At 37.1% G+C, this 27,786-nt stretch overlaps 1 protein-coding gene across 4 annotated transcripts in view; it reads left to right on the top strand.

Moving 5' to 3' along the window:
• LOC128241761 (dnaJ homolog subfamily C member 13-like) overlaps positions 1-27,786 on the top strand; it is a 59,664-nt gene that overhangs the window by 4,636 nt on the left and 27,242 nt on the right. For all 4 annotated transcript variants that reach the window (XM_052958839.1, XM_052958837.1, XM_052958838.1 and 1 more), the window contains exons 6-28: positions 3,583-3,726; positions 4,416-4,469; positions 5,060-5,202; positions 5,600-5,759; positions 7,163-7,254; positions 7,769-7,866; positions 8,152-8,303; positions 8,854-9,026; positions 11,549-11,756; positions 12,422-12,577; positions 12,782-12,838; positions 14,619-14,816; positions 15,172-15,267; positions 16,484-16,591; positions 17,182-17,310; positions 18,083-18,227; positions 18,783-18,855; positions 19,338-19,497; positions 21,703-21,765; positions 22,637-22,843; positions 23,374-23,576; positions 25,397-25,481; positions 27,268-27,468. In XM_052958839.1, the coding sequence (XP_052814799.1) occupies positions 3,583-3,726; positions 4,416-4,469; positions 5,060-5,202; positions 5,600-5,759; positions 7,163-7,254; positions 7,769-7,866; positions 8,152-8,303; positions 8,854-9,026; positions 11,549-11,756; positions 12,422-12,577; positions 12,782-12,838; positions 14,619-14,816; positions 15,172-15,267; positions 16,484-16,591; positions 17,182-17,310; positions 18,083-18,227; positions 18,783-18,855; positions 19,338-19,497; positions 21,703-21,765; positions 22,637-22,843; positions 23,374-23,576; positions 25,397-25,481; positions 27,268-27,468 (3,105 nt within the window). The remainder of the gene's footprint in view (positions 1-3,582; positions 3,727-4,415; positions 4,470-5,059; positions 5,203-5,599; positions 5,760-7,162; positions 7,255-7,768; positions 7,867-8,151; positions 8,304-8,853; positions 9,027-11,548; positions 11,757-12,421; positions 12,578-12,781; positions 12,839-14,618; positions 14,817-15,171; positions 15,268-16,483; positions 16,592-17,181; positions 17,311-18,082; positions 18,228-18,782; positions 18,856-19,337; positions 19,498-21,702; positions 21,766-22,636; positions 22,844-23,373; positions 23,577-25,396; positions 25,482-27,267; positions 27,469-27,786) is intronic.

Below are 27,786 nucleotides of genomic sequence, written 5' to 3'. Positions count from 1 at the left end.
TTTACATAACGGATTTATCAAAAACTATTCATATGTTAATAGGTTAACAATTATTTTTGCATCGCAATGAAAAACAGGTAATATAATCTCTGTAGAGCTTCTACCATACATGCCATATTTTCTGGAGACCATTCAGGGGGATTTGTTCAAAAGGCTGAAAATTCAGAGGGAATTTGGTAGTATTCAGGGGGATTTTTTTAGCAGATCTTATTCGGCAAAATTTCAAAGTATTTCAAGACGCAAGTACGAAAAAAACAAATTGCCATAATTTTGAAAGGCTCCCGAGGGGATTATGTCCAGAATTATGTCTCCCCCTCTCTGGGGGAGACATATTGTTTTTGCCCTGTCCGTCAGTCCGGTAGTCCGTCAGTCCGTCCGTACGTCACACTTCGTTTCCGATCGATAACTGGAAAACCGCATGACCTAGGACCACCAAACTTGGTAGGGAGGTTGGTCGTGAGGTGTAGAGGATCCCTATTGTTTTTGGGGTCACAAGGTCAAAGGTCAAGGTCGCGGCGACCCCCAATATAAAAAACATTTCTGCTCAAAATCTTGAGAACGGTTTGACCTAGGTTCACCAAACTTGGTAGGGAGGTTGGTCATGAGGTGTAGAAGATCCCTATTGTTTTTGGGGTCACTAGGTCAAAGGTCAAGGTCGCGGCGACCCCCAATGTAAAAAACATTTCCGCTCAATATCTTGAGAATGGTTTGACCTAGGTTCACCAAACTTGGTAGGGAGGTTGATCATGAGGTTTAGAAAACTCCTATATTTTTGGGGGTCACAAGGTCAAAGGTCAACGTCGCTGTGACCTCTAATGTAAAAAAATATTTCCGTGCAATATCAGGAGAATGCTTTGATCTAGGTTCACCAAACTTTGAAGTGAGGTTGGTCATGATGTCTAGATGATCCCAATTGTTTTGGGGGTAACAAGGTCAATAGTCAAGGTCGTGGTGACCTTCCATGTAAAAATCATTTGCGTGTAATATCTTTATGTCTCCCCCATTCATGGGGAGACATATTGTTTTTGCCCTGTCCGTCAGTCAGTCCATCAGTCTGTCAGTCAGTCAGTCAGTACGTCACACTTCGTTTCCGCCCAATAACTATAGAACTCTTAGACCCAGGAACTTCATACTTGGTATGCTAGTTGGTCATGACTAGTAGATGACCCCTATTGAATTTGGGGTCACTAGGTCAAAGATCAGGGTCAACGTGACCTTGAGGTGAAGAAACGGTTTCCACTCAATAACTAAAGATCCTTTGGTTTCAGGAACTTCATACTTGGTATGCTAGTTGTTCATGACTATTAGATGACTCCTATTGATTTTGAGATCAAAAGGTCAAAGGTCAAGGTTACCTTCAGGTAAAAAATGTTATGTTGGCAGTGACCTTAAGCTTAAAAATGGTTTCTGCTCAATAACTAAAGAAAGCTTGTACCCAGGAACTTCATAGTTGTTCATGACTAGTAGATGACTCCTATTGATTTTGAGATCAGTAGGTCAATGGTCAAGGTCACCGTGACCTTGAGGTGAAGAAACTGTTTCCGCTCAATAACTAGAGAACGCTTGCAACCAGGAATTTCATACTTGGTATGCTAGTTGGTCATGACTAGAAGATGACCCATATTGATTTTGAGATCACTAGGTCAAAGGTCAAGGTTGCCATGACCTTGAAGTGAAGAAAAAGTTTCCGCTCAATAACTAAAGATCCTTTGGTTTCAGGAACTTCATACTTGGTAAGCTAGTTGTTCATGACTAGAAGATGACCCCTATTGATTTTCAGATCAAAAGGTCAAAGGTCAAGGTTACCTTCAGGTAAAAAATGATACATTGGCGGTGACCTTAAGCTTAAAAATGGTTTCTGCTCAATAACTTAAGAACGCTTGTACCCAGGAACTTCATTCTTGGTACGCTAGTCGGTCATGACTAGTAGATGACCCCTATTGATTTTGAGATCAGTAGGTCAAAGGTCAAGGTTGCCATGACCTTGAGTTGAAGAAATGGTTACCGCTCAGTAACTAAAGAACACTTGCACCCAAGAACTTAATACTTGGTATGCAAGTTGGTTATGTAGATGATCCCTATTGATGTTGTGATCAGTAGGTAAAAGGTCATGGTCACGATGACTGTGAGCTGAAAAATGGTTTCCGATCAATAATTGAATAACGCTTGCGCCCAGGAACTTCATACAATGCAAACTTCGTTTACATTTTCCATGATTAATCAACAACACTTTCTTCTCTTCACTATTTAATATAATCGAATAAACCAAACTTCACTGTTGGTTTGTCTCCAGTCCAAAGTTACAAATTTCATGTCCATCATTTATTTTTTCTCAGCTACGACCACACAATAGGGGAGACAAGCGCTTTTTCAAAAAAGCAATCTCTAGTTTAAGGGGATTTGGGTCACATACCAGGGGATTCTCATCATCGCCATGTAGCACCTTTTCCAGCACTTCATCTATATTTTTATGAGACACAGCCATATTGCATAATAAAAGCACTCACTTGCAAAATAGAATACTTCATAGAAAAATCTGTTTCAGAGAAAATTTAATGGGCTTACCTTCCTCTAAAATTGGATACAAAATCTGCTGCCTATGATGATAAATGATGACTTTCAGACTAATAGAGAGAATGGAATGAATTATCAATATTTTTCATTTCAATTCCCAAATAGTCAGATTTGTTTGCTTTTGATAAAAAGCAAATGCATAATTTATTGTTTAAGTTCATAAACATATCTTCTTTTGGCATTCATCTAAAAATAATAAAAACATCACCACCATACAGTAATAAATAAATCAAAGTCATTTCATCTGAATTGTCTACTTTCAGTTTCTCTTCTGAAGTTCTGTTATTTTCCGATATTTGCGATGAAGGTCAATGTCATGTATGTAAACATTTAAGTGAGGCATAACAAAGAACAGCATTGTCTATTAGTTATTTTAATCCTTTTCTTTACCGAATAATTTACTGTCACCTTTAAATTATTAATCCTTTTGATGACAATGACACATGTTTTGAAGAACTCTGAAGAATTTGATACATCCTCTCTGATTGGATAAAAATCATATTTAAACCAATGAAAATCGACCTTTTATCTGACCAGTCTAATTGACATTTATTTCGCAAATTCTGTCAGTTTCAATCAAAACAATGCATGAAATGTGCCCTGCTGATTTATTATGTGTCACCCAATAGGTGTTGATAATCCAATTAAGCTTCAGGACAGGAAGGGCATTATAACTGTAAACAGGCATATATAATTAAGCCTGTAATAAATTCCGGGGGATGTGTAGAAATTCCGGGGTTTTTATTCCACCTCCGGGGGATATGGCATGAATGCTTCTACTGAGCCTATGTTGTACGTTTTTAATTGTGATGCAATTTAATAATTGTTACCTTTAATGCCTGACCACCATCTGATTTGTTAAATACCAATTATTGAATTACAAAAATAACTGAATAATAAGATAATGTACAGAAATCTGACTCACACAACCTTTTTTCCTTTCTGATAACATCGAGCAATTTTCATAGCACCCATAACTATCATTCTGTTACTCTTTATTTCATCTAGCGTTTCAATGCTCGAAAGCACCATTGGTCGGACAGTCGTGTGCCCGTAACTCTCGAGGTTTCCCAGAGTTCCCTGAACCAGGTGGACGGCTCGGGGAAAGTGTTGTGTTCATACGACTACAAAGATATGGAAGGCTTGGCTTTGGTGAGTAGAAATGTTTACCAGGAATTTTGTTAAGTATGACAGCATTATGTATATACATGTTATCGGGCTTGAAGTACTGTATGCCTGAAACAAGAACACAGCTGAGAATAGTGCTGTGTTCGTATGACTGCAAAATGAAAGTGTAAACTTTGGTGAGTGAAAATTGTTTTGAGGGCTTTTGTAAAACATGTGTACATGTATTACCAGGTTTTTTTCTGTCCATTCTGGGGAAAAAGACTCGAGAGATTTTGGGAAAAATTGCATTGCGAAATATGCCCAAATTGGGAAATTTTATTGCTAAAAGAATGCGCTTTTCAGTCTACTGCGAATGAGGAAAATATAGTTTCTTTTCTCTCTCAAATAGCCTGAAATGGCGGAAACATGAATCCTTGTGTAAATATCTATTGCGAATAATATTTCATACCGATGTGATGAAAATCAACGATTCCTGAATACATTTATCCACAAATCTTTATAAATGTATTAATAGGGTGTTGAATGAACCAGTACTTTCATAAAAAAGCGTGTGTGTTTTCTTTTGATTGGGATTTTCTCTGAAGATTGCGAAAAATATCTTATATTTTGCTTTGGGAATGGTTCCGATAGTCAGACCCGTGGGTACTATAGAAAAAGGCTTGATAAGTGATGCCGAATTGAAGAGTTATAAAAAGAATGATTCTTATTTCCAGGTTTCTGATTATCCAGGCGGAGTGGCAGTCATCCATGGTGGATTCAGCAGACTGGTATGTTTTCTATATATAGTTGTGTTGCTGTGCCATGAAACATGGCTGAATCATAGGGATTACCTTATCTGTTTTTGTCGTCTGCATCACACTTTTATTTCCTATTGATGACATTTGAATGAGTTGTTGTAGTCTTTAAACTTGGTACAATGGCACAATGGTCATGGTCAGTAGATAACCTCTATTGATTTTAGGGTCAGTAGGTCAAGGTCAAGGTTATGATAACCTTTAATAGAAAATTGACAATATTGGGTGGTTCAGACAGGCTTCACAGAAATTAAAATCATATAATGGTCATTTTAATGTGTACCATGCTAGGATGTGATACTATATCATACTAAAGGGGCCTGCCTGTAACCAACAAGGCTGTAAGTTTGTCTGATGCATTTTCTCTTGGCCTCTAATAACAAAATGTGTTTACACAGGATACAGTGGCAATTAAGGATCAAAGAAAGTTAAAATATAAAAGAAGGAATAAGATTCCACCAATCAACTAAAATTTGAATAAAAAAACAAAAATCTTTGCTGACTACTTGTCTCATTAAATTATGCCGCCCTTTGCAACTTTATTCTGTATTCATGTTATTCAGCACTTGTTTGCCCTGGAGGACAGAGATGGCTTGATACAGTCGGTAATGACGGCAGCTGCGGAATATGTCGGGATTGCGATAAAACAGAGGAAGGCCCCAATCACCTTTGATCAGTTTGTTACACACAGGCTGGGCAAATACAGGTAGGCAAATAAGACTAACATAGTGTATATACTTTAGTTCGTGTAATATGTCTGGAAAAAATGAGTAAGCTTTCTTTTATCTGAAAAAGAACCTCTTAAGTGTTATATTTCGGAAATAAAGAAAAGAACATTATGGGAAAAAGGACTACATTTTAATGAATATCTTAAGGTAAATAAACATACTTCCTACTATTTCTTTTATTTCTGATGGGGTATACTCGACCAAACGTGCCATCAAAACACTAATGTTTTCATTGTCATTAATTATTGCTTATTATTATTAATTGTATTGCTTGAAAAGCTTAAGGTTTAATTCCCACAAAGTTTCAACACAAGTCTATCTTCCAAATTGTCTTTCCAATACTGATGTTCAAATATTTGTAATTATTCTTTCCAGCACGGATGAGGCCCTGACTTCATACGCAGAGTTCACTGTCCAGAAAGTGTCTCCTCGTCATAGTGACGCAGTGAGGCGAACCCTGTGCTTGACGGAGACTTGTCTAGTGGAGCGTGACCCGGCAACATACAACGTTACTACGTGTAAACCCCTCTGTGATGTAAGATCAATGTTTTGTTGTACAAATTTTATGAAATATTTGTCAGCTATTAAGGATTAACTTTTAAGTATTGATTTAAGTTGCAAACAGAAAGTGGTTGAAATTAACTTAAACCCAAAAGCTGACCAATGTTTGCCTAACTCTGATTTATCATCAGCATGTTTGTTTCGGTACAATTTTCCTCACACTGAATATAATTATAAGATAAAAATTTATAAGTTTGCTGATCCATAAGTGTTATTTAAATGGCCATAAATGATCCATTATTATATGCTGTTTTAAAAAACAGGACATTTTTTAGCTTTACCTACAGGGTGCAGACAGGGGGGCAGAATGTTGTCTGGTCAATAACTTAAGAAGCCTTTGTTCAATTATCACCAAATTTGATGGGAAGGTGAATTAGTATAATACCTTGGACAGGTTTGATAACCTGCCATATTACTGTAGTCACTTAAGAGTTTACTTGCATTGTATCTTGAACACGTTCAATAACCAGCCATAACGTTGAAGTCACTTAAGAGTTTACTTGCATTGTATCTTGAACACGTTCAATATCCAGCCATAACGTTGAAGTCAATTAAGAGTTTACTTGCACTGTATCTTGAACACGTTCAATATCCAGCCATAACGTTGAAGTCACTTAAGAGTTTACTTGCATTGTATCTTGAACACGTTCAATATCCAGCCATAATGTTGAAGTCACTTATGAGTAATCACCCTTTAAGTGCTATTGCCCTTTAATTATAGAAATGACTTAAAATTAGTCTTTTCTGCTCAATATCTTTCAAAGTATTTTTCGATTCATCACCAAAATCTGACCACAATGTGTCTGGGAATAATATTTTTGACTAGTTTTTTTTAACCCGCCATTTTGTTTGAGTCACTCCAGAGTAATTGGCCTTTAATTATATAAATTACCTAAAATCGGTTCTGTCTGATCAATGACATTAGAATCCTTTTCCTTATCATCAGCAAATTTAGTCATGTAACGTATACAGGAAGAATTTCATGATCAGTTTTGCTTACCAGCCAATTTCCCTCAGTCACTGCGAAGTTATGAGATCTTGAACTGACTTTACAGTGTCCGTTCTCTACATTTGGCTAAACATACAACCACTTATCACCAAACTTCCTGTCCTTTAATCAGGACAGGCGTATTTTGTGAGAGTTGGTGCTCTATTTCATTGTACTGGACAAGTATCATATTTATATGTAAGTGTGAGATACTGAGGGCTGTATTGAATATTTAGCTTAAATTTAAGAGTAGAATCCGAGTGTTTTGATTGAAGGCTTGTATAAATATAAGGGAAATAACTATATTGAATAAGGCACTATTTGCACCAGTCATTTTATCCAAGCAAATAATATGCCCTGAATATTTCTCATAATTGATGTTTTTCCAGGTCTTTGCCATTATACGGGATCAAGAGAATCCACAGCAGTTTTGTGTCGAGTATGTGAAGGGTGCCATACGAACTTACCTCTCCACGGACAGGTAAACTCCTCTTGTTTCGGCACTTGCATCAAACCCTCTTTAGGCTATTATTTTAATTTTAGTTTAACTTGTTTCACACTGATAGTGAAACAATTCAAAACGTTAATCACTCTTGTTGGCACAATGTTATATGAGAGCGTGGTCTTGTGATTTGGGGGGAACCGGAGTACCCCTGGGAAACCTGCTTGTCAGACTCGATGACCACAAACCAAACTCAAATACGTCCAGGCTGGTCAGCGATCCTGGGACGCCTCAAGGAGAATCTTGAACCCTTAACACTACTGATATTGCCACAGTCACTATTTTAATAACAGGTTGTTAAGGCCATATTAAATAACCATTTAAAATTGATCTTGACCTTTACACAAAATGGAATCATTGTGGAACACTGAAGGATAGAATGCATTTTGAAACGGAGATATCAGTGTACAGATGAAATAAAAGTAAGCCAGGTTTCAAGCTATGTTGAATTATTGCCTGAATATTTATGTTATGTGTTCCTTTTTAATTGCAGAGATGCGTTGATAGCATCCGTTTTGGATGGAGTTCGGGCATCAGGAAACCGAGACATCTGTATACGAAGGAAGAAAACAGCACGAGGATACAGGCTAGGTATTTGTTTATCAAACAGATGTCTATGCTATAAAGATATAACTCTGTCTTGAACATCTAAGTGATTGTAGGTTCGACTTCCCCTTTGGGCACCCTATCAAGGCCCTCAAAGGGGACTTGGTTGGCTGTTGTTCTTTGCTACAGTCAGAAATAAGCTGTGTATGTTCCCTTAATGAAAATGTTCAACCTTACCCTATCATTGCCGATCTTTTTTAATTAATTCAGTTTACACACTCAATTTACTGCAATTTCAGAAATCATTGTTTGTACATGTATCTGTTTCAGGTCCCTTCACAGTTCCTGTCGATGAGGAAGTGGAAAGTCAGCATCTTAAATTTATCATGTCACCAGCCGAGAAGATGACTTTTAACGAGGCAGTAATGAGATTTAACAGTAATGTCTCATACAGCGGATTACTACATGCAGTCACACAAGATGTAATGGTTTATGTTTATTTGTCTTTGGTTAAGTTCTTAGCATTCATCGATTATGCCTTAGTTTTTTTCCTGGTAATGAAGAGTAAGATTTTGGTTACTCAATGTAATTGAAATGTGTCTTCTAGTGGAACCAATAACTTCATTGGTTAGAGGTGTACTTCTATAGATCTTTTGGTGGATATGCCTGTTGCCACATTAACTTTTACCTCGATAGTTCAGCTCCTGCTTAAAAACAAGGAAATCACAATTTAAACAATCTGTAATGGATGGTCTCTGTTTCCTTGTCGGTCCTCAGTTCTATTTAAAATGGGATCTGTGAAAAACTCCTATCATATCATCCGACAGACCTAAGTTGATACAGTTTGTTTCATATATAAGTTGATTGTTTGTTTCAAGGTCAATTGCCTGAGTGTAACTATATGAATTATTCATCTCATTCTGTCAGATTATGAGATGAACTGTGCATTTTATATGAAGAGCATGTTCAAAAATTCCATCTCTGACAGGTAAAATTGATGTTTCAATCCTCAATCTTGGCCATATTTTTCAGAGGCTGTTTGCCGAGAACAAGGAGAAACTGATCAATGGTGCTCTTGCAGGCTTGCTTGAACAAGAAGGGGATCAGAATGTCATTAGTAGTGAGAACCTGGAAGCCCAGTTTCATGCCTTGCGGAGGCTTGTAGCTTCCAAGGCGGGATTTGGAGCATTCACTAGACTGCCCAAGTAAGATCTTTTCAAACAATGTGTGAAAAATAATGTAGCAAAAGTTTGAGTTCTATAAGCCCAGTTTTAATCAAGATACAAGATACAAGAATGTTTATTTAAAGTCGGGTATAGGATGACAAGAAACGTAAGCTCAATGAGCTATTTTCTGACATGGAGACATGTTGCATCCAAAGCCTGATTTTGTTTTTCTGCACAACTTCTCAAGAACAAAATCCTTTAGCTATCTCAATTGTGAAGAAATATGTGCACTTAAAATTCTAGATAAGAAGCACCATTAAGCAAGCTGAGAGGGCTTGTTGCGTGCAAATTGGTATTTGATGCATTAAATAAATATGCTCAAATAAAAAAAATGTACAATTAGTACAAATGCTTTGTGATGGTTTTAAAATACTTCCAGCGTATGTTAGTTAGAAAGTATGGTTACTGTATGCGTGCTAATATTGTTTGTGTCATCCAAAGCAGGATGATTAATTGAATTATAAATTTTTATCTTTCTCATTTGACTTTTTAGCTCACCTGTCACTTTGTGACAAGGTGAGCTTTTGTGATCGCCTTTTGTCCGTTGTGCGTTGTGCGTCGTCCGTAAACAATTTACTTTAAAGACATCTCCTCCTTAACCGCTGGGCCAATATTAATAAAACTTCATAGGGATGTTCCTTGGGTGGTCTTCTATCAAAGTTGTTCAAAGAATTCAATTCCATGCAGAACTCTGGTTGCCATGGCAACCAAAAGGAAAAACTTTAAAAATCTTCTTCTCCCAAACCACAAGGCTTAGGCCGTTGATATATGGTAGGTAGGATCACCAAATGGTCCTCTACCAAGATTGTTCAAATTATGGCCCTTGGGTCAAAATTGGCCCCGCCCCGGGGGGTCATGGGTTTTCTCTATATGTTTATAGTGAAAACTTAAAAAATCTTCTCCTCTGAACTTACTTGGCCTAGAGCTTAGATATTTGGCATGATTCATCGTCTAGTGGACCTCTACAAAGTTTGTTCAAATTATGGCCCTGGGGTCAAAATTGGCTCCGCCCCCGGGGGTCATGGGTATTCTCTATATGTTTATAGTTAAAACTTCAAAAATCTTCTCCTCTGAACTTACTTGGACTAGAGCTTAGATATTTGGCATGATTCATCGTCTAGTGAACCTTTACAAAGATTGTTCAAATTATGGCCTTGGGGTCAAAATTGGCCCCGCCCCGGGGGGTCATGGGTTTTCTCTATATGTTTTTAGTGAAAACTTCAAAAATCTTCTCCTCTGAACTAACTTGGCCTAGAGCTTAGATATTTGGCATGATTCATCGTCTAGTGGACCTCTACAAAGATTGTTCAAATTATGGCCTTTGGGTCAAAATTGGCCCCGCCCCGGGGGGTCATGGGTATACTTGATATGTTTATAGTTAAAACTTCAAAAATCTTCTCCTCTTAACTTACTTGGACTAGAGCTTAGATATTTGGCATGATTCATCGTCTAGTGGACCTCTACAAAGATTGTTCAAATTATGGCCCTGGGGTCAAAATTGGCCCTGCCCCCGGGGGGTCATTGGTTTTCTCTATATGTTTTAAGTGAAAACTTCCAAAATCTTCTCCTTTGAACTTACTTGGACTAGAGCTTAGATATTTGGCATGATTCATCGTCTAGTGGACCTCTACAAAGATTGTTCAAATTATGGCCTTGGGGTCAAAATTGGCCCCGCCCCGGGGGGTCATGGGTATACTTGATATGTTTATAGTTAAAACTTCAAAAATCTTCTCCTCTTAACTTACTTGGACTAGAGCTTAGATATTTGGCATGATTCATCGTCTAGTGGACCTCTACAAAGATTGTTCAAATTATGGCCCTGGGGTCAAAATTGGCCCTGCCCCCGGGGGGTCATGGGTTTTTTCTATATGTTTATAGTAAAAAAAATCAAAAATCTCCTCTGAACTTACGTTGCTTAGAGCTTAGATATTTGGCATGATTCATCGTCTAGTGGACATCTACAAAGATTGTTCAAATTATGGCCTTGGGGTCAAAATTGGCCCCGCCCCGGGGGGTTAAGGTATTCTCTATATGTTTATAGTTTAAACTTCAAAAATCTTCTCCTCTGAACTTACTTGGACTAGAGCTTAGATATTTGGCATGATTCATCGTCTAGTGGACCTCTACAAAGATTGTTCAAATTATGGCCTTGGGGTCAAAATTGGCCCCGCCCCCTTGGGGGGTCATGGGTTTTCTCTATATGTTTATAGTGAAAACTTCAAAAATCATCTCCTCTGAACTTACGTGGCTTAGAGCATAGATATTTGGCATGATTCATCGTCTAGTGGACCTCTACAAAGTTTGTTCAAATTATGGCCCTGGGGTCAAAATTGGCCACAAAAACCTTAACTACTTTGAACTATCCAGATTTCTTATCAAACCAATGTGCAATATATGACAGGTGAGCGATTCAGGGCCATTTGGCCCTCTTGTCTAAAGCTTGTTCAGATAGATTCAAGTTAGCTAAGCCATCAGTCACTTGAACAAATATAATTTTCCAGGATGCGTGAAAAGGTTGGATTAAAAGTTGTGAAAGCCCTGAAACGTAATGACGAAGGTGTAAAACACGCGTCCCTGGACATGCTGTGTGCGTTAATGCAGCCCATGCATGATGACTACGATTTGCGACAGGAGCAACTCAACAAAACATCCCTTCTGTCATCGCAGAAATTTCTGAAAACTCTGCTAGAGATGTTTAATGATCACGTGGTAGGTGCATGTATACGTCCTTTACAACCTGAAACTGTATTAAGTTTAACCCAGGAAAGTTGTACCCCGTGTATTGGTGCTTTACACCGAGCACGTAAAAGAAACAAGGGGTCTCGTCGAAAAAGAGCTAGGGTATCGCACCCAGACTTCCTTGTATCCCACCACTGTCTCTTCCGCGTTCTGTCCCTTCAGCAAAAACAATGGACACCATTGGAAATAAGTGCTTGCACTTTCACAGGCTATCCTTGACCGCAAGGTCTAAAGAAATACATACACACATACACATTAACCCCATCAGTTCCTTTCAAGTGTAATGGAGAAAAAATATGTCTACCTATAAATAGTATAAATTCTGAACATTTTACAGACAAATATTTGTGAACTTTGGTATTCAAATTGTAAAAAATTTCAACAAACTGTTTGATAGTGTAAATGCTTAAAATGTAAAATTATCCTATGGCACATACATGCTTAGCTATCTTTTACTTTTATATCACTTTAGTAAATTATCTTATTGTATCAAAACTTTTTTTATTTTTAGAATTATAATTCATGAATGTATAAGGTAGTTTTACTTTGCAAAGTTTTCCTTTGAATGTAAAAATACAATCTTATTTTCCTGTCTAAAAATTTAACCAGTGTAAAATCATTCTTAACATTTCAAGGTCCACAGTACGGGAGCTTTGGTTATATCGGCCATGTTGGATTTCCTTACCTTTTCCCTCTGCGCACCATACAGTGAAACCACCGACGGCGGACATTTTGACTCGCTGCTGGAAATGGTCGCAGCTAACGGCAGAATTGTGTTCAAGCTTTTCCAGGTACTATTTTTATTTGAATTTCAGATATTGATCGATCCGACCTCAAGTTGTGTCTTAACAAATAAAAGTTTCGCTTTTAAAGCTTGAAATCTTGCTTGAGTGTTGCTCCTACTTGTGTTGAATATCTTACTGTTCATTTATTCTACTGTTTTGCTAGAAAGTGTCTTGAATATTCATTGAGGTAAATCTGTTTCTATATTACAGCACCCCTCCACTGCCATCGTCAAGGGGGCTGGATTGGTCATGAAGGCCATCATTGAGGCAAGTATAATATGTCTAATTTAATTGAATTTCTACCATTCTGAAGTCATTTGTAAATATAAAAGGTTTAAAACAGATTTAAGCAATGCATTATCGTACTCATTATCAAACAACATTTAATTCAGCTGAAGTTCCACTTTTTCAGAACCTTTCAAGTATTGTTTAAGTTGCTATAACAGTCTGTGAATACCACGTGATAAATTGCGCAATAAATGCTACGTCCGAAGGCAACATTTTGCTTTATATGAAGACTAACCCTTTAGCGCATGTATACGAGATAAGCCGACATAGCTCATTAGCAGATGTATACGCATCTGGCCAACAATATTCATTACTGGGTGTAAATGCGTTGCCCGCAAATTTCAATAGGGTCATTTCAATATTTCAATTTTGCATCTTTCTTTTTGTAAACAATATCCCGGATGTTTATAAAATTAAAGTTTAACCTTTTGTGTATTGATTTTCCCTTGAAAATATCGTCTGCTAAAATGAGATGGTATTTATACTCCCAATCGCAGGTGTGATATCCCATTGTGACGTAATAAGACCACGAGCCGAGTACTGTATGGAAAATCCCCCAAATTTATTGATGCGTAAATCATTAAATATATGACGTCAGTTCAGTTTACCATTAAAATCAATAGAGATTATATTTATTAAAAGGTGATATTTTGTTTACAAACAACAGAAACAATTAGTAGCTGAAAAAATGATTAGTAAATTTTGTGTGAAGCTGATAGATGTCCAGCATGGTTCAGGCAGTAAAATAGGTCAGGTAAACACATTTGTGCAAGCGTTTTGGATGATTTAGATCTAGATTTATTCATACCGGAAAAACATTTATCGGCTTTCATTTTGTGAACAATTTTATGAGGGGGTAATAAAGTTAAACAGACACCCTGGACTGGATCTCTCAGCTGGATGGCACCGGATATTCCTGCCATATTTCTGTGTATCATACACAAGAACATCAATTGTCAGCTTTTTAATCCAGATGGATATTTTTTATGATAGGGGAATAAAATTTAGATCGATCCCAGCATTTTATTACCCTTTGATTAAATGCATTTATGACATTTCAAAGAAATGTTACAATTCCATCTTGGAAATGCATTCACAGATGAAATAAAATAATTTAATATTTCATCATTGACACCATTTATTAGATAATTTAATTATCTATAAAAAATTCACATAAAAAAGATTTGGCCACAATTATTTGGAGTAATATTGAATTTAAGGTCATACTGCTGTATTCATTTGCTCATTTCAAATCTCCTAAAATGTACCTATACAGATAACGACTGCTTATCAGTAAGTTGGCTACTGACTGGGAGGTGTAATCTGGCCACTTGTCTATGTGCTAAAGGGTTAAACAAAGATAACTTCAGTCTTTCTTCACCACTTTAAATGAAACATAGTACAGTGTAAGCCACTTACAGAGTCTCGCCTTCGTCCTTTACCAGAGTTTGATTGAGAGTTAAGTTTCTCAGAACACTTTGACAAACCTTTACAAAATGTTGTAGAAAAAGAAAAGTAATCTTTGTTGTAAGTCTTTATTTTAAGCAAATTGTTGCCTTCTGATGTACCAAATATGATGTAATTTATAATGTGGTATACACACACTGTATAAGGTATTGATACAGTCTCTATAAAATATTTTTCTCAGAAAGAAAACATGCTGTCTGTAAAAGAGTGTTAGGCTTAAATTTCAGCTAGTAGTCCAGACTTTCCCCTTACTGACTGCTTCTACAACATAATGGGTTTTTCCATTTGACAGGAGGGAGATGCAGAAATCGCTGCCAAGATGCAGGATCTAGCGCTAGCCGAGGGGGCGCTACCAAAGCACCTCCATTCTGCCATGTTCACACAATCAGCGGACAACCGAATGCTGACAAATCGCCAACTTAGTAGACACCTTGTAGGGCTGTGGGTCACCGGACATCCAACAGCCATGGGCTTGCTTAGAAGAATACTGGTAAGAACAATATGATCATAAATCATGAAGGTTTTGAAAGTCATGGGTTTGAACTCTACAACTACCTGTAGTACAAATATGTTTAAATGCAATCTTAGGCTCTTAAAATGCTTCAAACCCAGGAGCTTAAAGGGGTCTTGCCTCATGTGAGACCCACCAAGTGGCCTAACTTGGCAACCCGGATCCCGGTGTAAAGCCTTTTTTTTGTCAGATATTCTCACAACTGAAACTGATACTTTCACACTTTTCCAAGTTCATTTCAATGTTTGTTTTGCTCAACTCATTTCACAAATACAAGAACTGAAATATAAAGTATACAACCATGATTTTATCCATGACAATGTTATGCTTCCAGCCGAGTGGATTACTGTTGTACCTCGATTCAGCAGACGATGTTCCTGAACATGAGGACGACAGACTTCACATCAGAGACAATGTGAAACTAGCTCAGGTATGTTAACATTACTACCGTAAATGACTGGGTATAAGACGATAGGGGGTATTAGACGCAGGGGAAAAAATCTGTGAAAAGTCCAAGAAAAAACTTTTAATCTATGTTTTTGGTTAAAAGACGCATAGAAAAGATGTCAAATCGTCTGGCATTTTGGCCACCATGTTTGTTGACAGTGACAAATTTTATTTTTTTCGCGAAAATGGCGACGGTTATCTTTAAAACCATACAATGATAAACTGTCGAGAATGAATAGTTAAGTTATGCAATAACCTTATATTGTACGAGCCCTTCTACATAAATCTAAACAAACTCTCGGCTTGAAATCGACCTCAGAAAAAAAGTTAAAAAAATTGTTACTGGGTATTATACGCAGGCATTTTTTTGCATCGAAATCTGAGGGAAAAAAGGGCGTCTAATACCCAGTCATTTACGGTATGATATGGCAACCACTATGTTAATAAATCTTAGACAAAGTTTGACTGACTCGGGTATGTTGTCATTAAGATGACGATGTTGCAATAGCTTAAGTATGTTGATGACAGATTATAGACAATACTTTACTTGTTCAGGTAAATTCATATGAAAAAAATGTATGTTAAACTGAATGACAATGTTAAAGCCGCAAATGTTTACAATAGTTGAACCATATTGTAACATTTTGCCCATGTTCACACAAACAAATATAATATGTCAATCTTAAATGAAAAAAAAAAGATGACATGAAATAAATTCTTATTAAATAAGAATGGGTGGAGTGAGCGTAGCAGAGTGAGCATAGCAGAGTGAGCACAGCGAACGAGCCCTTCTTATTCATCAAGAAATTACTTCAGTTCATCTAACTGACTAAGAGTACAATCTCATTGGCTGATACATTGTCAACTTAAACTCTGATGCAGGGATTGTGTATCTGATGATTGTCAATAGGTGGATCTTTAAACACCAGCAAAAGTTGAACTTCTTGATGACTAAGCCTAGTACTTAATGATTGCCTTTGTGCAATTTCATTGGCTGAAACTTTAGGTTGTATTCTATAAGAATAAAAAGTAAAAAAATATTTCAAACAAGCAAGACATGGAGTAATAATAATTTATAGCAATGCATCCTTGATCTGTATTATATTCTAATACCATTGTCTCATTCTTTATGTTTGGAATGATCGTTCAATAATCCACAATGGAAGAACAATAATCGACCAATACTTCTGTCACTGCAGGACCACCAGAATCGGCATAAGAAGAATGTTCACATACAGTTGTTAGAGAAAAAAGTGGACCAAGTCTTACAGCATTGGAGGGCCAGGATAGGATTGGAAAGTAAACAGGTTTGTTACAAGTTTATAATGATAGCAATTTTTAGTCACTCATTGTGTCACCTGCAAAGCATGGCAAACACATAGCGATAACTTTGCGTGGTGACCGCATTTCAGCAGAGTCAGAGTGTTTAAACTTGTATGTATATTGTCGGAGTCGGTTAATCACCCATTTTTCATTTAGGGTCATAAGGTCAACAAACAGGCAACAAGTCTGATTTGTAGTATTCTAGTTTACTCTGAATGCAGTGAATTTTGCAAAGCATGATTAAGTTTAGAGAAAGCAAATAACAGCATTTTATAACAAGAAAACATTAACAAGATGCACTTATAGGTGAAGCAAGTCACACCACTATAGCGAAATGTTGGTTAAGAAATACCCCTGATAATGTATGAAAAACAGTTGTGCTGGCATTACTGGCTTATGGCCATGGCGTTCCCTTGTTTTGATTTTAGCATAAGCCTGGAATTCGGGACAATGTGTAGTAACCAATAAACAGGTAATTAGTTCAGCTTGTTGGATTAAAAACTTCAAAGAAAACAATTTATGTTTATTTTGGTGAGATATTATCCTCGACTATTTACAAATGATGACTTTTCAGACTAAAGAGCAGATGCCTATTACCCTGAGAAAGCGAAGACAGCGGATCAAAAGTGAAGCCAACTGGCCGCTCTTCTACTACCACTTCAGTCATGACCATGCAAAACCAAACCTCATTTGGAACTACAAGGTAAATGTGCAACATGATTTCCTTACCGTATTGGGGTCCGGCCAAAAAAGGTGATTCCTTTTGTAATCAGCCGGTCTGCCGTTACGTTCGTCTATATCTGTCTATCTGTCTATCTACATTTTTAGATGCTTTCTCAAGGTAGCTTTTTTTTTATCTCTGAATAGAGGTTTTCTCACTAGGAATTTATTTTATGCTTGGCTTCATCAATAACTTCAGAACTGTTCCAATAGAAAAATAATTCAGTAAAGCTCACTATTAAAGCCCTTCTGAAAGTAAAGTTGCAATGACAGGATGATTGGCAGTTTTGATTGGTTGGTTGCACTCTCACAGATTGAACGTTTTGACAACTTTTTTTATTTTTTGTCTTGGAACGAGCCAATTTTTGCGAAAATCCATGGAAACCAGTTATATAACACTGCTGACAAAATAATTAGATCGCATATTTTTATATTTAAGTTAAATAAATGATGTTTAATGCATTTTTCTTATACCGTTAGTAAAAGCCATAAAACATAAATCTTTGAACAGAAATATGAAAATCTATGATCAGATTTTTTGTCTGCAATCTTATATCATTGTTTTGCAGATATTTATGCAAAAATTTGCTCTTTCCAAGACAAAATATAAAAAAGTTGAAAAAATGATATATCTGTGAGAGTGCAGCTTTAAGCATGATGTTAACATTGACCTTGCAGAGCCCTGCTGAGCAATGGCAACATCTCATAATGCACTGTGTCGAGTAACTCGTGTCTCATTCAGTTATTTTTCTCAGACTCGAGAAGAGCTGCGTGAAGCCTTGGAGAACGAGATGAGGGCTTTCAATGTGGACAAGGAGCTTGGATCAAATTGTGTGATTGGCTGGAACCATCAGGAGTTTGAAGTCCAATATCACTGCCTGTCCGATGAAATCAAAATAGGTATTGTGAGAATGAGAGAGTGAGAATGGTCCAGTGGTATTGGTATCAGCCTATCACCCCAGTGGGTTCGAGTCCAACCAGGGTTACTTTCTCTAGGCCTATCAGAACCATCACAATACAGTCGAAACTCGCTATGTCGAACTCTGTTATCTCGATGTTCTGGTTATGTCGATTTATGCCGATTTTTTTTTAATATCTTGGGTTTAGTTAGACATGTTTTATACATCGGTTATATGGAATGTTGGTTATCTTGAAGTATTTCCCAAGGTCCCAAAGACTTCTACATAGCAAGTTTTGACTGTACTTGTTTCTGTCCAGGAAAGGGACTCCAGAGAGATTCATATCTGATTTCCTGATCGACAGATAAACTTTTATTCAGCATAAATGTACTCTTGAATATAGAAATAAAAGTCGGGGCTCCTTGTGAAGTCCATGTCACTTCTTTACATGTCAGGACTATAGTTTTCAAGTATTGTTGCATTTTAACATTGTATGTTAAGTAGTCCTTGTAATATTAATCAGATGAGAAAAGGATTATGTTGAGTATGGTTTCAGGTGATTATTTTTTGCGTCTGCTCCTGGAGGAAGATGAAAATGAGTCGGAGGAAGTCAGCGCTATAAAGAGATCGTAAGTGGAAATTCAAATCCTCATGAAATAACATTTGAAAAGCTTGTATGTGTTTCATTTTGAACACAGCAGGTGCCCCAAATCTCTCTCGTAGTAGGGACCTACCCCCTTCCATACCTAACCCAGCTTACTGTTGAATGACTCTATGAGCCTGCTCTCTATAGCTTCCACCCTGCCTTTTCAAAATCCTGGCTGGAAACTGATTGACAATAAATACATATTTCAGTGTTATTCTTTACGCTGTAGATATTCAGTTTTAAAAATTCCATTTGGAAACATTGCTCAATTTTAATATTTAAAAATTAAGTAATGTTTCCAAATGGAATTTTAAAACTGAATATCTACAGCTTAAAGTATAACATTGAAATATGTATTCATTGTCAATGAATGTTAACATGGTACTTGTTGAAAAAATTTTTTTTAGTTTTTATTATCGGAAATGTGCTCAACACATTTGATACAATGTCATTTTTATCTTCTAGGTACGAGTTTTTCAACGACCTTTACCACCGATTTCTCCTGACTCCCAAAGTGAACATGAAGTGTATGTGTCTACAAGCAATGACGATAGTGTATGGCAGATGTCACGAGGAAATCGGGGCATTTAACGATACCAAGTATATCGTGGGGATGCTGGAAAGGGTAAGTGGTGTACCGGATTTAATCATTCATTCAATGTAGAATACATCCGGGGTTATTATAATATATTGCATCCCATATCACATTGGGATCAGAAATATGGAAGTAGCTGATACAAATTTTGATTATGGCTTGCTGTATTTCTGCTATTGGATATATGTGTTGGCTGACTTATATATTAAAAGAGGGTTTGATAGGCATTTAATGCAAAAACATTTTATGACTTTAAGTAATCATTGCGATTTTTGTTCAAACCAATGAATATATTATAAAAATGAATTTATTATGCCCCCCTTCGAAGAAGAGGGGTATATTGCTTTGCACAGGCATGTCCGTATGTCGGTCGGTCCGTTGGTAGACCAAAGCTTGTCCGAGTGATAACTCAACAATTCCTGGACGTATGGTCATCAAACTTCACATGAAGGTTGGGTCTGACCAGTAGATGACCCCTATTGATTTTGGGGGTCATCGGGTCAAAGATCAAGGTCACAGTGACCTTTAATGGTAAAATAATTTTAAAGCTTGTCCGAGTGATAACTCAACAATGCCTGCACCCATGGCCCTCAAACTTGACATGGAGGTTGGGCCTGACCAGTAGATGACCCCTATTGTTTTGGGGGGTCATCTGGCCAAAGGTCAAGGTCACAGTGACCTGGAATGGTAAAAGGTTGCCCGAGTGATAACTCGACAATGCCTGCACCCATGGCCCTCAAACTTGACTTTGAGGTTGGGCCTGGCCAGAAGATGGTCCCTATTGATTTAAGGGGTCATTGGGCCAAAGGTCAAGGTCACAGTGACCTGGAATGGTAAAAGGTTATCCGAGTGATAACTTGACAATGACTGCACCCATGGCCCTCAAACTTGATTTAGAGGTTGAGCCTGGCCAGAAGATTGTCCGTATTAATTTTAGGGGTCATTGGGCCAAAGGTCAAGGTCACAGTGACCTTGAATGATAAAAGGTTGTCCAAGTGATAACTCAACAATGCCTGCACCCACGGCCCTCAAACTTGACATGGAGGTTGGGCCTGACCAGTAGATGACCCCTATTGATTTTAGGGGTCAAAGGTCAAGGTCACAGTGACCTTGAAAGCAAACTCGACACTTCTTGGACCTATGGTCATCAAACTTGACATGAAGGTTGGGCCTGCCCAGTAGATGACCCCTATCCACTTTGGGGGTCATCAGGCCAAGGTCAATGTCACAGTAACCTTTAACGCAAAAAAGTTAACAAATCTTCCCCCACTGATATCTCAACAATGCCTGAACCTATGATCATTAAACTTGACATGGATGTTAAGCCTGACCAGTAGATCACCCTTATTGATTTTAGGATTCATAGAGCCAAAGGTCAAGGTCACAGTGATCTTGAATGGTAAAAGGTTGTCCGAGTGATAACTCAACAATGCCTGAACCCATGGCCTTCAAACTTGACTTGGAGTTGCATCTGACTTGTAGATGACCCCTTATGATTTAAGGGGTCAAAGGTCACAGTGACCTTGAACGAAAAAAACTTGTCTTGTGATAACTTGACAATGCCTGCACCCATGGCCCTCAAACTTGACATTTAGGTTTCTGGTGACCAGCTGATGACTCTGGATTTTGAGTTCATAGAGTCAAAGGTCATGACGGTCATAACACACTTTATCCTCACACTTTAATGGTCATAATCTTAAAACAGCAACAAATCAGCTGTCATTTCGGTCCATGCATATTTCATTCAATTGTCCATTTAATCCTGACAACATGGCGCTCAGGGGGGGCATAATGTTTGACAAACATCTCTTGTTGAATTTTCATTTTAGTCATTAGGAAAAATCTTCATTAAAAGCCGAAAAATAACACAGTATTAATGATAATGCATTGTAGGCAATTGTAATAGTAAGAGTAAAGCAATCGGCCTTAAGGTTTCAACTGTTTTAATCTTAGGTTTTTATCATACATGCTTTACCTGAGTTGTTGGAACTGAAAAGTGGATTCCCAAAGACTTAATTAAGAAAGTAAACACACAGTTGGGTTAAAAAATAAATAAAGATATATCCAAATTTTATTTCCTAAAAGTTACCATTAATACAGGATTTTAATTATGTACTCAGTTGAGGAATACTCAAGAAACTGGGTCCAGATTTACAATTTTAGGTCATTTAATAAGTTTAGAGGAAATTGTATGAGTTGTACAACTTTGTGACCAGTTTTCACCTGTAATTTCAGTGCTCAGACAAACTAGAGAGGGACAGACTGGTGATGTTTCTCAACAAACTGATTTTACACCAAGTAAGATATGAACGCGGATAAGTAGAAATAAGACTTGACGTCATCGTGAAAAATTATGTCATAGTTTGGTGTGAGTAAATGAGTATAGTGTCGATCAGGGTGTAGGATGTTTTAAAGACCCATGATACTTCAAATGTAGTTAACGCTCTCCTTTCATGAATAATATATTTAATACAATTATGATACACGAATGTGATAAATAAGATTAAAAAATATACAGCAAGTTCCATTTCTGCTTGTTGGTGTTCAAGATGTGACTCTGTTATGATGCCAGACATTCAGAGATGGTTTTAGAAGTAATATAAGAATACAACCTACATTTTGAGCCATGAAATTTAAGATAGGCAATCATTTAGTACTAGGCTTAATCATTAAGAATTTTAACTTTCGCGGATGTTTAAAGGTCCGCCCACTGCCACTCATCCGATACACAGTTCCTGTTTCATATTATACATAAACAATGTGTCAGCCAGTGGGGTTGTATTCTAAGTCAGATGACCTGGAATAATATCTTAATGATTAAGAAGGGGTCTTTTGCTGTGCTCACTCCTCCAATTCTTAGTCATTAAGGCTTTACTTCATGTCATCTGACTATTACTTAAATTGTAACATAGAAACACACTGAAAGTAGATCACAACAATAAGATGTCATTGGTCATCGTTTTTTTTTTTTGTAAATCAACTTTACAAACAAATATTTAGCTGTAGTGATGAGATTTGCTATGCATTGATAATAGTGGAAATATTTTCAGAGGCCAGTATCAATATCTTGAAGTGTTTAAAAGTCATGGCCCACATTGAAGTATTTGCCCACCTGTTACATCTCTGACTACACCTAGGCTTCAACACTACCTTGATCTTTGATTTTCAGAGAAATGTCAAGGAAATAATGGACGCCAACGGGGTCAAAGTCCTTGTTGACCTGTTGACACTAGCTCATTTGCATACGACCCGGGCAACTGTTCCACTGCAGACAAACGTGATAGAAGCAGGGGCAGATATGAAGCGGGAGAGTGAGAAAGAGTGGTACTATGGCAACAAGGATAAAGAAAGATTAGGGCCTTACAGCTATGAGGAGGTGAGTTATATAAAGTTTCATTTCATAAGCTGAAAAAAGGTGAGATGCATTAACAGCAAAATAGAGTGGTACTTTTGAAACATGGATAAAGAGGGATAAGCATCTTATGAGAAGGTTGCCAAATGAAACGTCAACCTGCACAGGGCTAGGACACAATTTTGCAAATAACAGTACTTTTCTTATACAAATTGGTGCACATTTTCTGAAAAACTACAATTTACTGTCATTTTATATTCTTTTTAGGCATTTATTCAAGAGAAAAAGGGTTGTTTGAGTGTAAGATCGCTAGTTACATTACCTCCTGATACCGAAAGTAAATCATTTGTGGCTACGCCATTTGTGAAAAACAGCTTTTGGTACTCATCCAGTGAAATATATTGTGATCTTACACTCAACAGACAACTAGTCTCTATTTATTATAGCAATATGATAAACTATTGGTGATAAATCTCAATAAAAACCAACAATAATTAAGGAAAATAAAACAATGATATGATTTTTGGTGTTGAATTGGCATTTTTAAACTTCAGATCAATAGACTCTGGGACGAGGGTGTTGTGCATAACAAGACGCGATGCTGGGCCCAAGGGATGGATGGATGGCGCCCATTACAACTGATCCCGCAGCTCAAGTGGAAGCTGATGGCCACGGGTCAGGCGGTCATGAATGAGAGCGACCTTGGGTGTCTGATACTCAACATGTTTATACGCATGAGTGAATATTACCCCAGTAGGTGAGGAGCAGTTTTTGTTGTTTTTTCCAAGCCTTTTATAGTATTTAACTTTTTATTTTGGTTTACTGTTGTTTAATAACCAGGACAGTACACTGAAGCAGTGTTACATCAGCAAAACATAGTACAGACAATAACTTATGTATTTATTATCCAGTCATGATGAAACTTGTGACAGTGTTTTCGGGCATAATGTCTCAGTCAGCTATGATTATAGAGTGAAGATTGCCGTATTAACTTCAGAGCAATGCCTTTTTACATTAAATAGAACGCCTATGTCTTGTGCAGGCAATTACTTCAGGCATTTATATTCAATTATGGTGAAACTTGGTGACAGTGTGTTATGGCAAAATGATTCAGATAAGTTTAATTGTGAGCTACAGACATGCCATTTAACATTAAATATCAGCTGGCTTATCTTTTATAATTAGAGGGTATGATCAGGGATATAACTTAGCACACGCCCACTCGCCAATGGCAACCTTTTTGTGATCTGGGCGACTGAAATTCAAAAGAAATTTGCCGAATTTGCGAGTCCGATATTTTTGTAGGGGTCCGAATAATATGCTCCCTGTCACCGAGAAAAACCTCTTGCAAAAGAGTACCAGGCGCTGGGTAATAGGATAATTGCGAGAGCCAATCATGCATCAGAAAAATCCAATATGGCCGCGCCCATGTAGACTTATGAGGAAATTTCTTGACGGCGTTACGAAGCTTGCAAGGCCGAATAACAACAGCATTTTTAAGAATATGAAAAAATAAATTGCCTGTGCTTAAATACTCCCTTAAATGAACGAACTACCGCCCATGGCCGACTAATACTGATCATGGTTTGGTTCGTTTTTAATACTTTTGCCGGTTTTGTAAAATATTTTTGTCATTACAGTGTATTGTATAAACTTGACAGTATTAAAACATGAAACTAGTGATACACACAAGGCCCCTTGCTATTCCAAACGGTGAAGAAAAGCCTTTTGAAAAAATTTAGGCAGCAAACATTTTGAGAACCTTAACAACCCTGCCTATGTCTATTTGAATTGTTTTTAACCTGTCATTCCCTTTTAAAAACAATGGGTGAGTCAGTGATTTAAATTGGATGTAAATAAAAAAAGTAAAATGAAGTTCTCGTGGGTTTCATGCTGGGCTCGTTAATTTAAAAAGCTACGAGTCCAGCTGGCTAGTGATCCGCAAAAGTTAAGTTATATCCCTGTATGATACTACAAATATTTACTCCTTAAACATTAAAACTGTTAGACTATTGGTATAACTATTGGTTAGACTATTGGTATAACTATTGGTTAGACTTGGTATAACTATTGGTTAGACTTGGTATAACTATTGGTTAGACTGTTGGTATAACTATTGGTTCAACTTGGTATAACTATTGGTTAGACTATTGGAATAACAATTGGTTAGACTTGGTATAACTATTGGTTAGACTTGGTATAACTATTGGTTAGACTATTGGAATAACAATTGGTTAGACTTGGTATAACTATTGGTTAGACTTGGTATAACTATTGGTTAGACTATTGGTGTAACAATTGGTTAGACTTGGTATAACTATTGGTTAGACTTTTGGTATAACAATTGGTTAGACTTGGTATAACTATTGGTTAACTGATGGGAAGTCTAAACAAGCGACACATCCAGTTCCGCTGAATTCTAGTTTAACAAAGAATATAATTTTAACGGAATCTAAGTCTACATGCAGGATTGTCCAGGGTTATCATGTGACTAGATACTCTTGTCATTAGTTGAATAGTAACAATTTAAGAAGCATTATTTGAATTGATTACAAAACTGTTTCTTCCTTATTTCAGAGATGTAGATGGTGCTATAGTCCGCCCCTTGCCAAGAATCAAACGGGTGCTCTCAGACCCCCTCTGTCTTCCACACATAGTACAGGTATTGTAAAACAAAATTTTGTTTGTCGAATTTCATAACAATCTTAACTATTTAAGGGCCTATCATGTTCACCAGATTTTCAGAAGGAGATATTCAAATCACTTGTATTCTATTCATTAGTGGGCTTGATATTGTTGGCGTTTTGGTAAAGAAAGTTCTTGTGTATTTAGAGCATATAGAGTTACCCTGGTCCCTCTGTATGCCTTAACATCATATATTCAGTTTGCCTAAACCTTCTTATTAGGCCTAAAAAAATAAATTGTGTGGTTAGGGTAACATGGCCCCCAAGAATAGGTAGGGATCTTTTCTTGTTTTTTTTTTGTTTTTTTTTAGGTTTTTAGTTTGGTACAGGTTTGTTTGCTTTGTTTTTGTCCTTTTTCAACAGTATTTAAGTTATATTAGGACATTGCTGGGGCTAAACATTCGGTAACACTGATTTTCCTGGATAAACAAACCCTTAGATTGATAGAACGGCGCTCTCCCAACTGAGCTAGCTGAGTTTTGTTATCATTCGTTACACACCTTCTGAAAGCAAAACATAATGACAATGACAATAATGACCTGCTTCAGCATCTCAAAAACATTTTTCTGCCATTCTCCAACAAGTAAAATAAAGAATATTTTATAAACTGTAACTGTACAAATGGCAACATACCCAGGTTTCAGTCACAGTTTAAAATGAAGTGACATTTTGTCAGGCACCAGCATGTGTCAGAACTCTCAGAATTTTATATTTCCTTTCTATACTAGTAGAATGTTTGCCCCTTCTGCTATTTTATTTAAACTCTTTTTTATGATTGCATCATTGGATAAATAAATGACAAGTGAAAAGGTTCATGCTTGTCCCGCAGTATTGGGTGGGGTATATTAAAATAAGACGGAATTCAATCTTATGCTTGGAAAAACTTATACCATTATCCAGAGGTATTTTGTTCCATTGTATAGTGGTTACTCTGAAGAATGAAAAGTCGAAGAATTTCCCGATGAACTGTATGACAGGAATGTCGTATAGCTTTTCTTCATACAAACGGGTCCATGGCCCCTTGTCGGATGTTGACATATCAATCTCGGATATACATCTCACGAAACATTATCTCTACATCTTTGAAACTCATCTCGGGTGTTATGAGCTTAAACTCCCGACGTTCTGGAGTGTTATGGCGACCAAACGCCGTTTCTACGATATTTATGACGGCGGAAATGGTAGCCATGCTTTTGTTGTGTAGCAATTCGCACCACTTATTTTCTTTGCTGAAGCGTTTTGCACAACTCATTTTTTGCGACGCGCCGAGCATAACGCCTTTACAGTACCGTACAATTCCGCACTGAGCATAACATGGCGATTTATTTTTTCGCAAGTCCCACCAAAAAAACAGTAGGGTCAGCGGTATTTTCCAGATAGGGTCGGGTGACCCGAACCACACAATTTATTTTGTTAGGCCTTACCCAAATTGAAAATTTTGTTTTCAATTGCAGTCATCGAAATTAGACTTTTGGATGAACAAGCCGAATTCTTATACTATTGCTTGGCATCAAATTTTTGAACTAGCCCTGCTATATAAAAATTCAGAATATGAGCAAGCCCGGAATAAATTTTACCAGCGCAGGGCTTGCTGGCTTGTGTTAACTTTGACCACTGCATTTCCTTTATAGCATGTCACTTTGATGTTGATTCTAAAAATACACATTTTCAAATTGTTGAACTCTGTTTCTTGAGGCGAGTCCATGTTGTTTTTCTTTTCATCTATTATTTCGAAATCATCAAATTGCCATCTATCCAATTCAGTTGCTGTTGACTTTTGACCCGATCCTGGTGGAAAAAGTTGCCTTCCTTCTGAATGACATAATGGCCGACAACCCCAACATATCTCGTCTATACCTAACTGGCGTGTTCTTCTTCATCATGATGTACACAGGATCGAACGTGCTTCCAATTGCTCGATTCCTCAAGAACACCCATGTGAAACAGGCTTTCAGATCAGATGAGGTAAAAACATTACTCTGAATATATTATAATTTTATACTTGATTGATTGTATTTCTATCGGTCATGAAGAACATTGGGTCAGACATGCTGATGATTGCCTGAATTCACCAGAACATGCATAAAAACAGGTTTTTAGATCAAATGAGTTATTTTTGCATTTTCTGTTTGCAAGTCTTAAAAAAGAACAAAGATTGTAAATTCTGTTTTTAATCTTTTGCATTGAGATTATCTTGTATTTACTATAGATCAAAGGCTGTAGGCAGGACTGTGGTACCTAGTCACTGAATTTGTAGAAAGTACATGTACCACTGTTATGGTG

This window comes from Mya arenaria, chromosome 7, assembly GCF_026914265.1.
Source record: "Mya arenaria isolate MELC-2E11 chromosome 7, ASM2691426v1".
In the NCBI taxonomy this organism is placed as follows: Eukaryota; Metazoa; Mollusca; class Bivalvia; order Myida; family Myidae; genus Mya; species Mya arenaria.
This window is presented reverse-complemented; position numbering and strand designations above follow the sequence as displayed.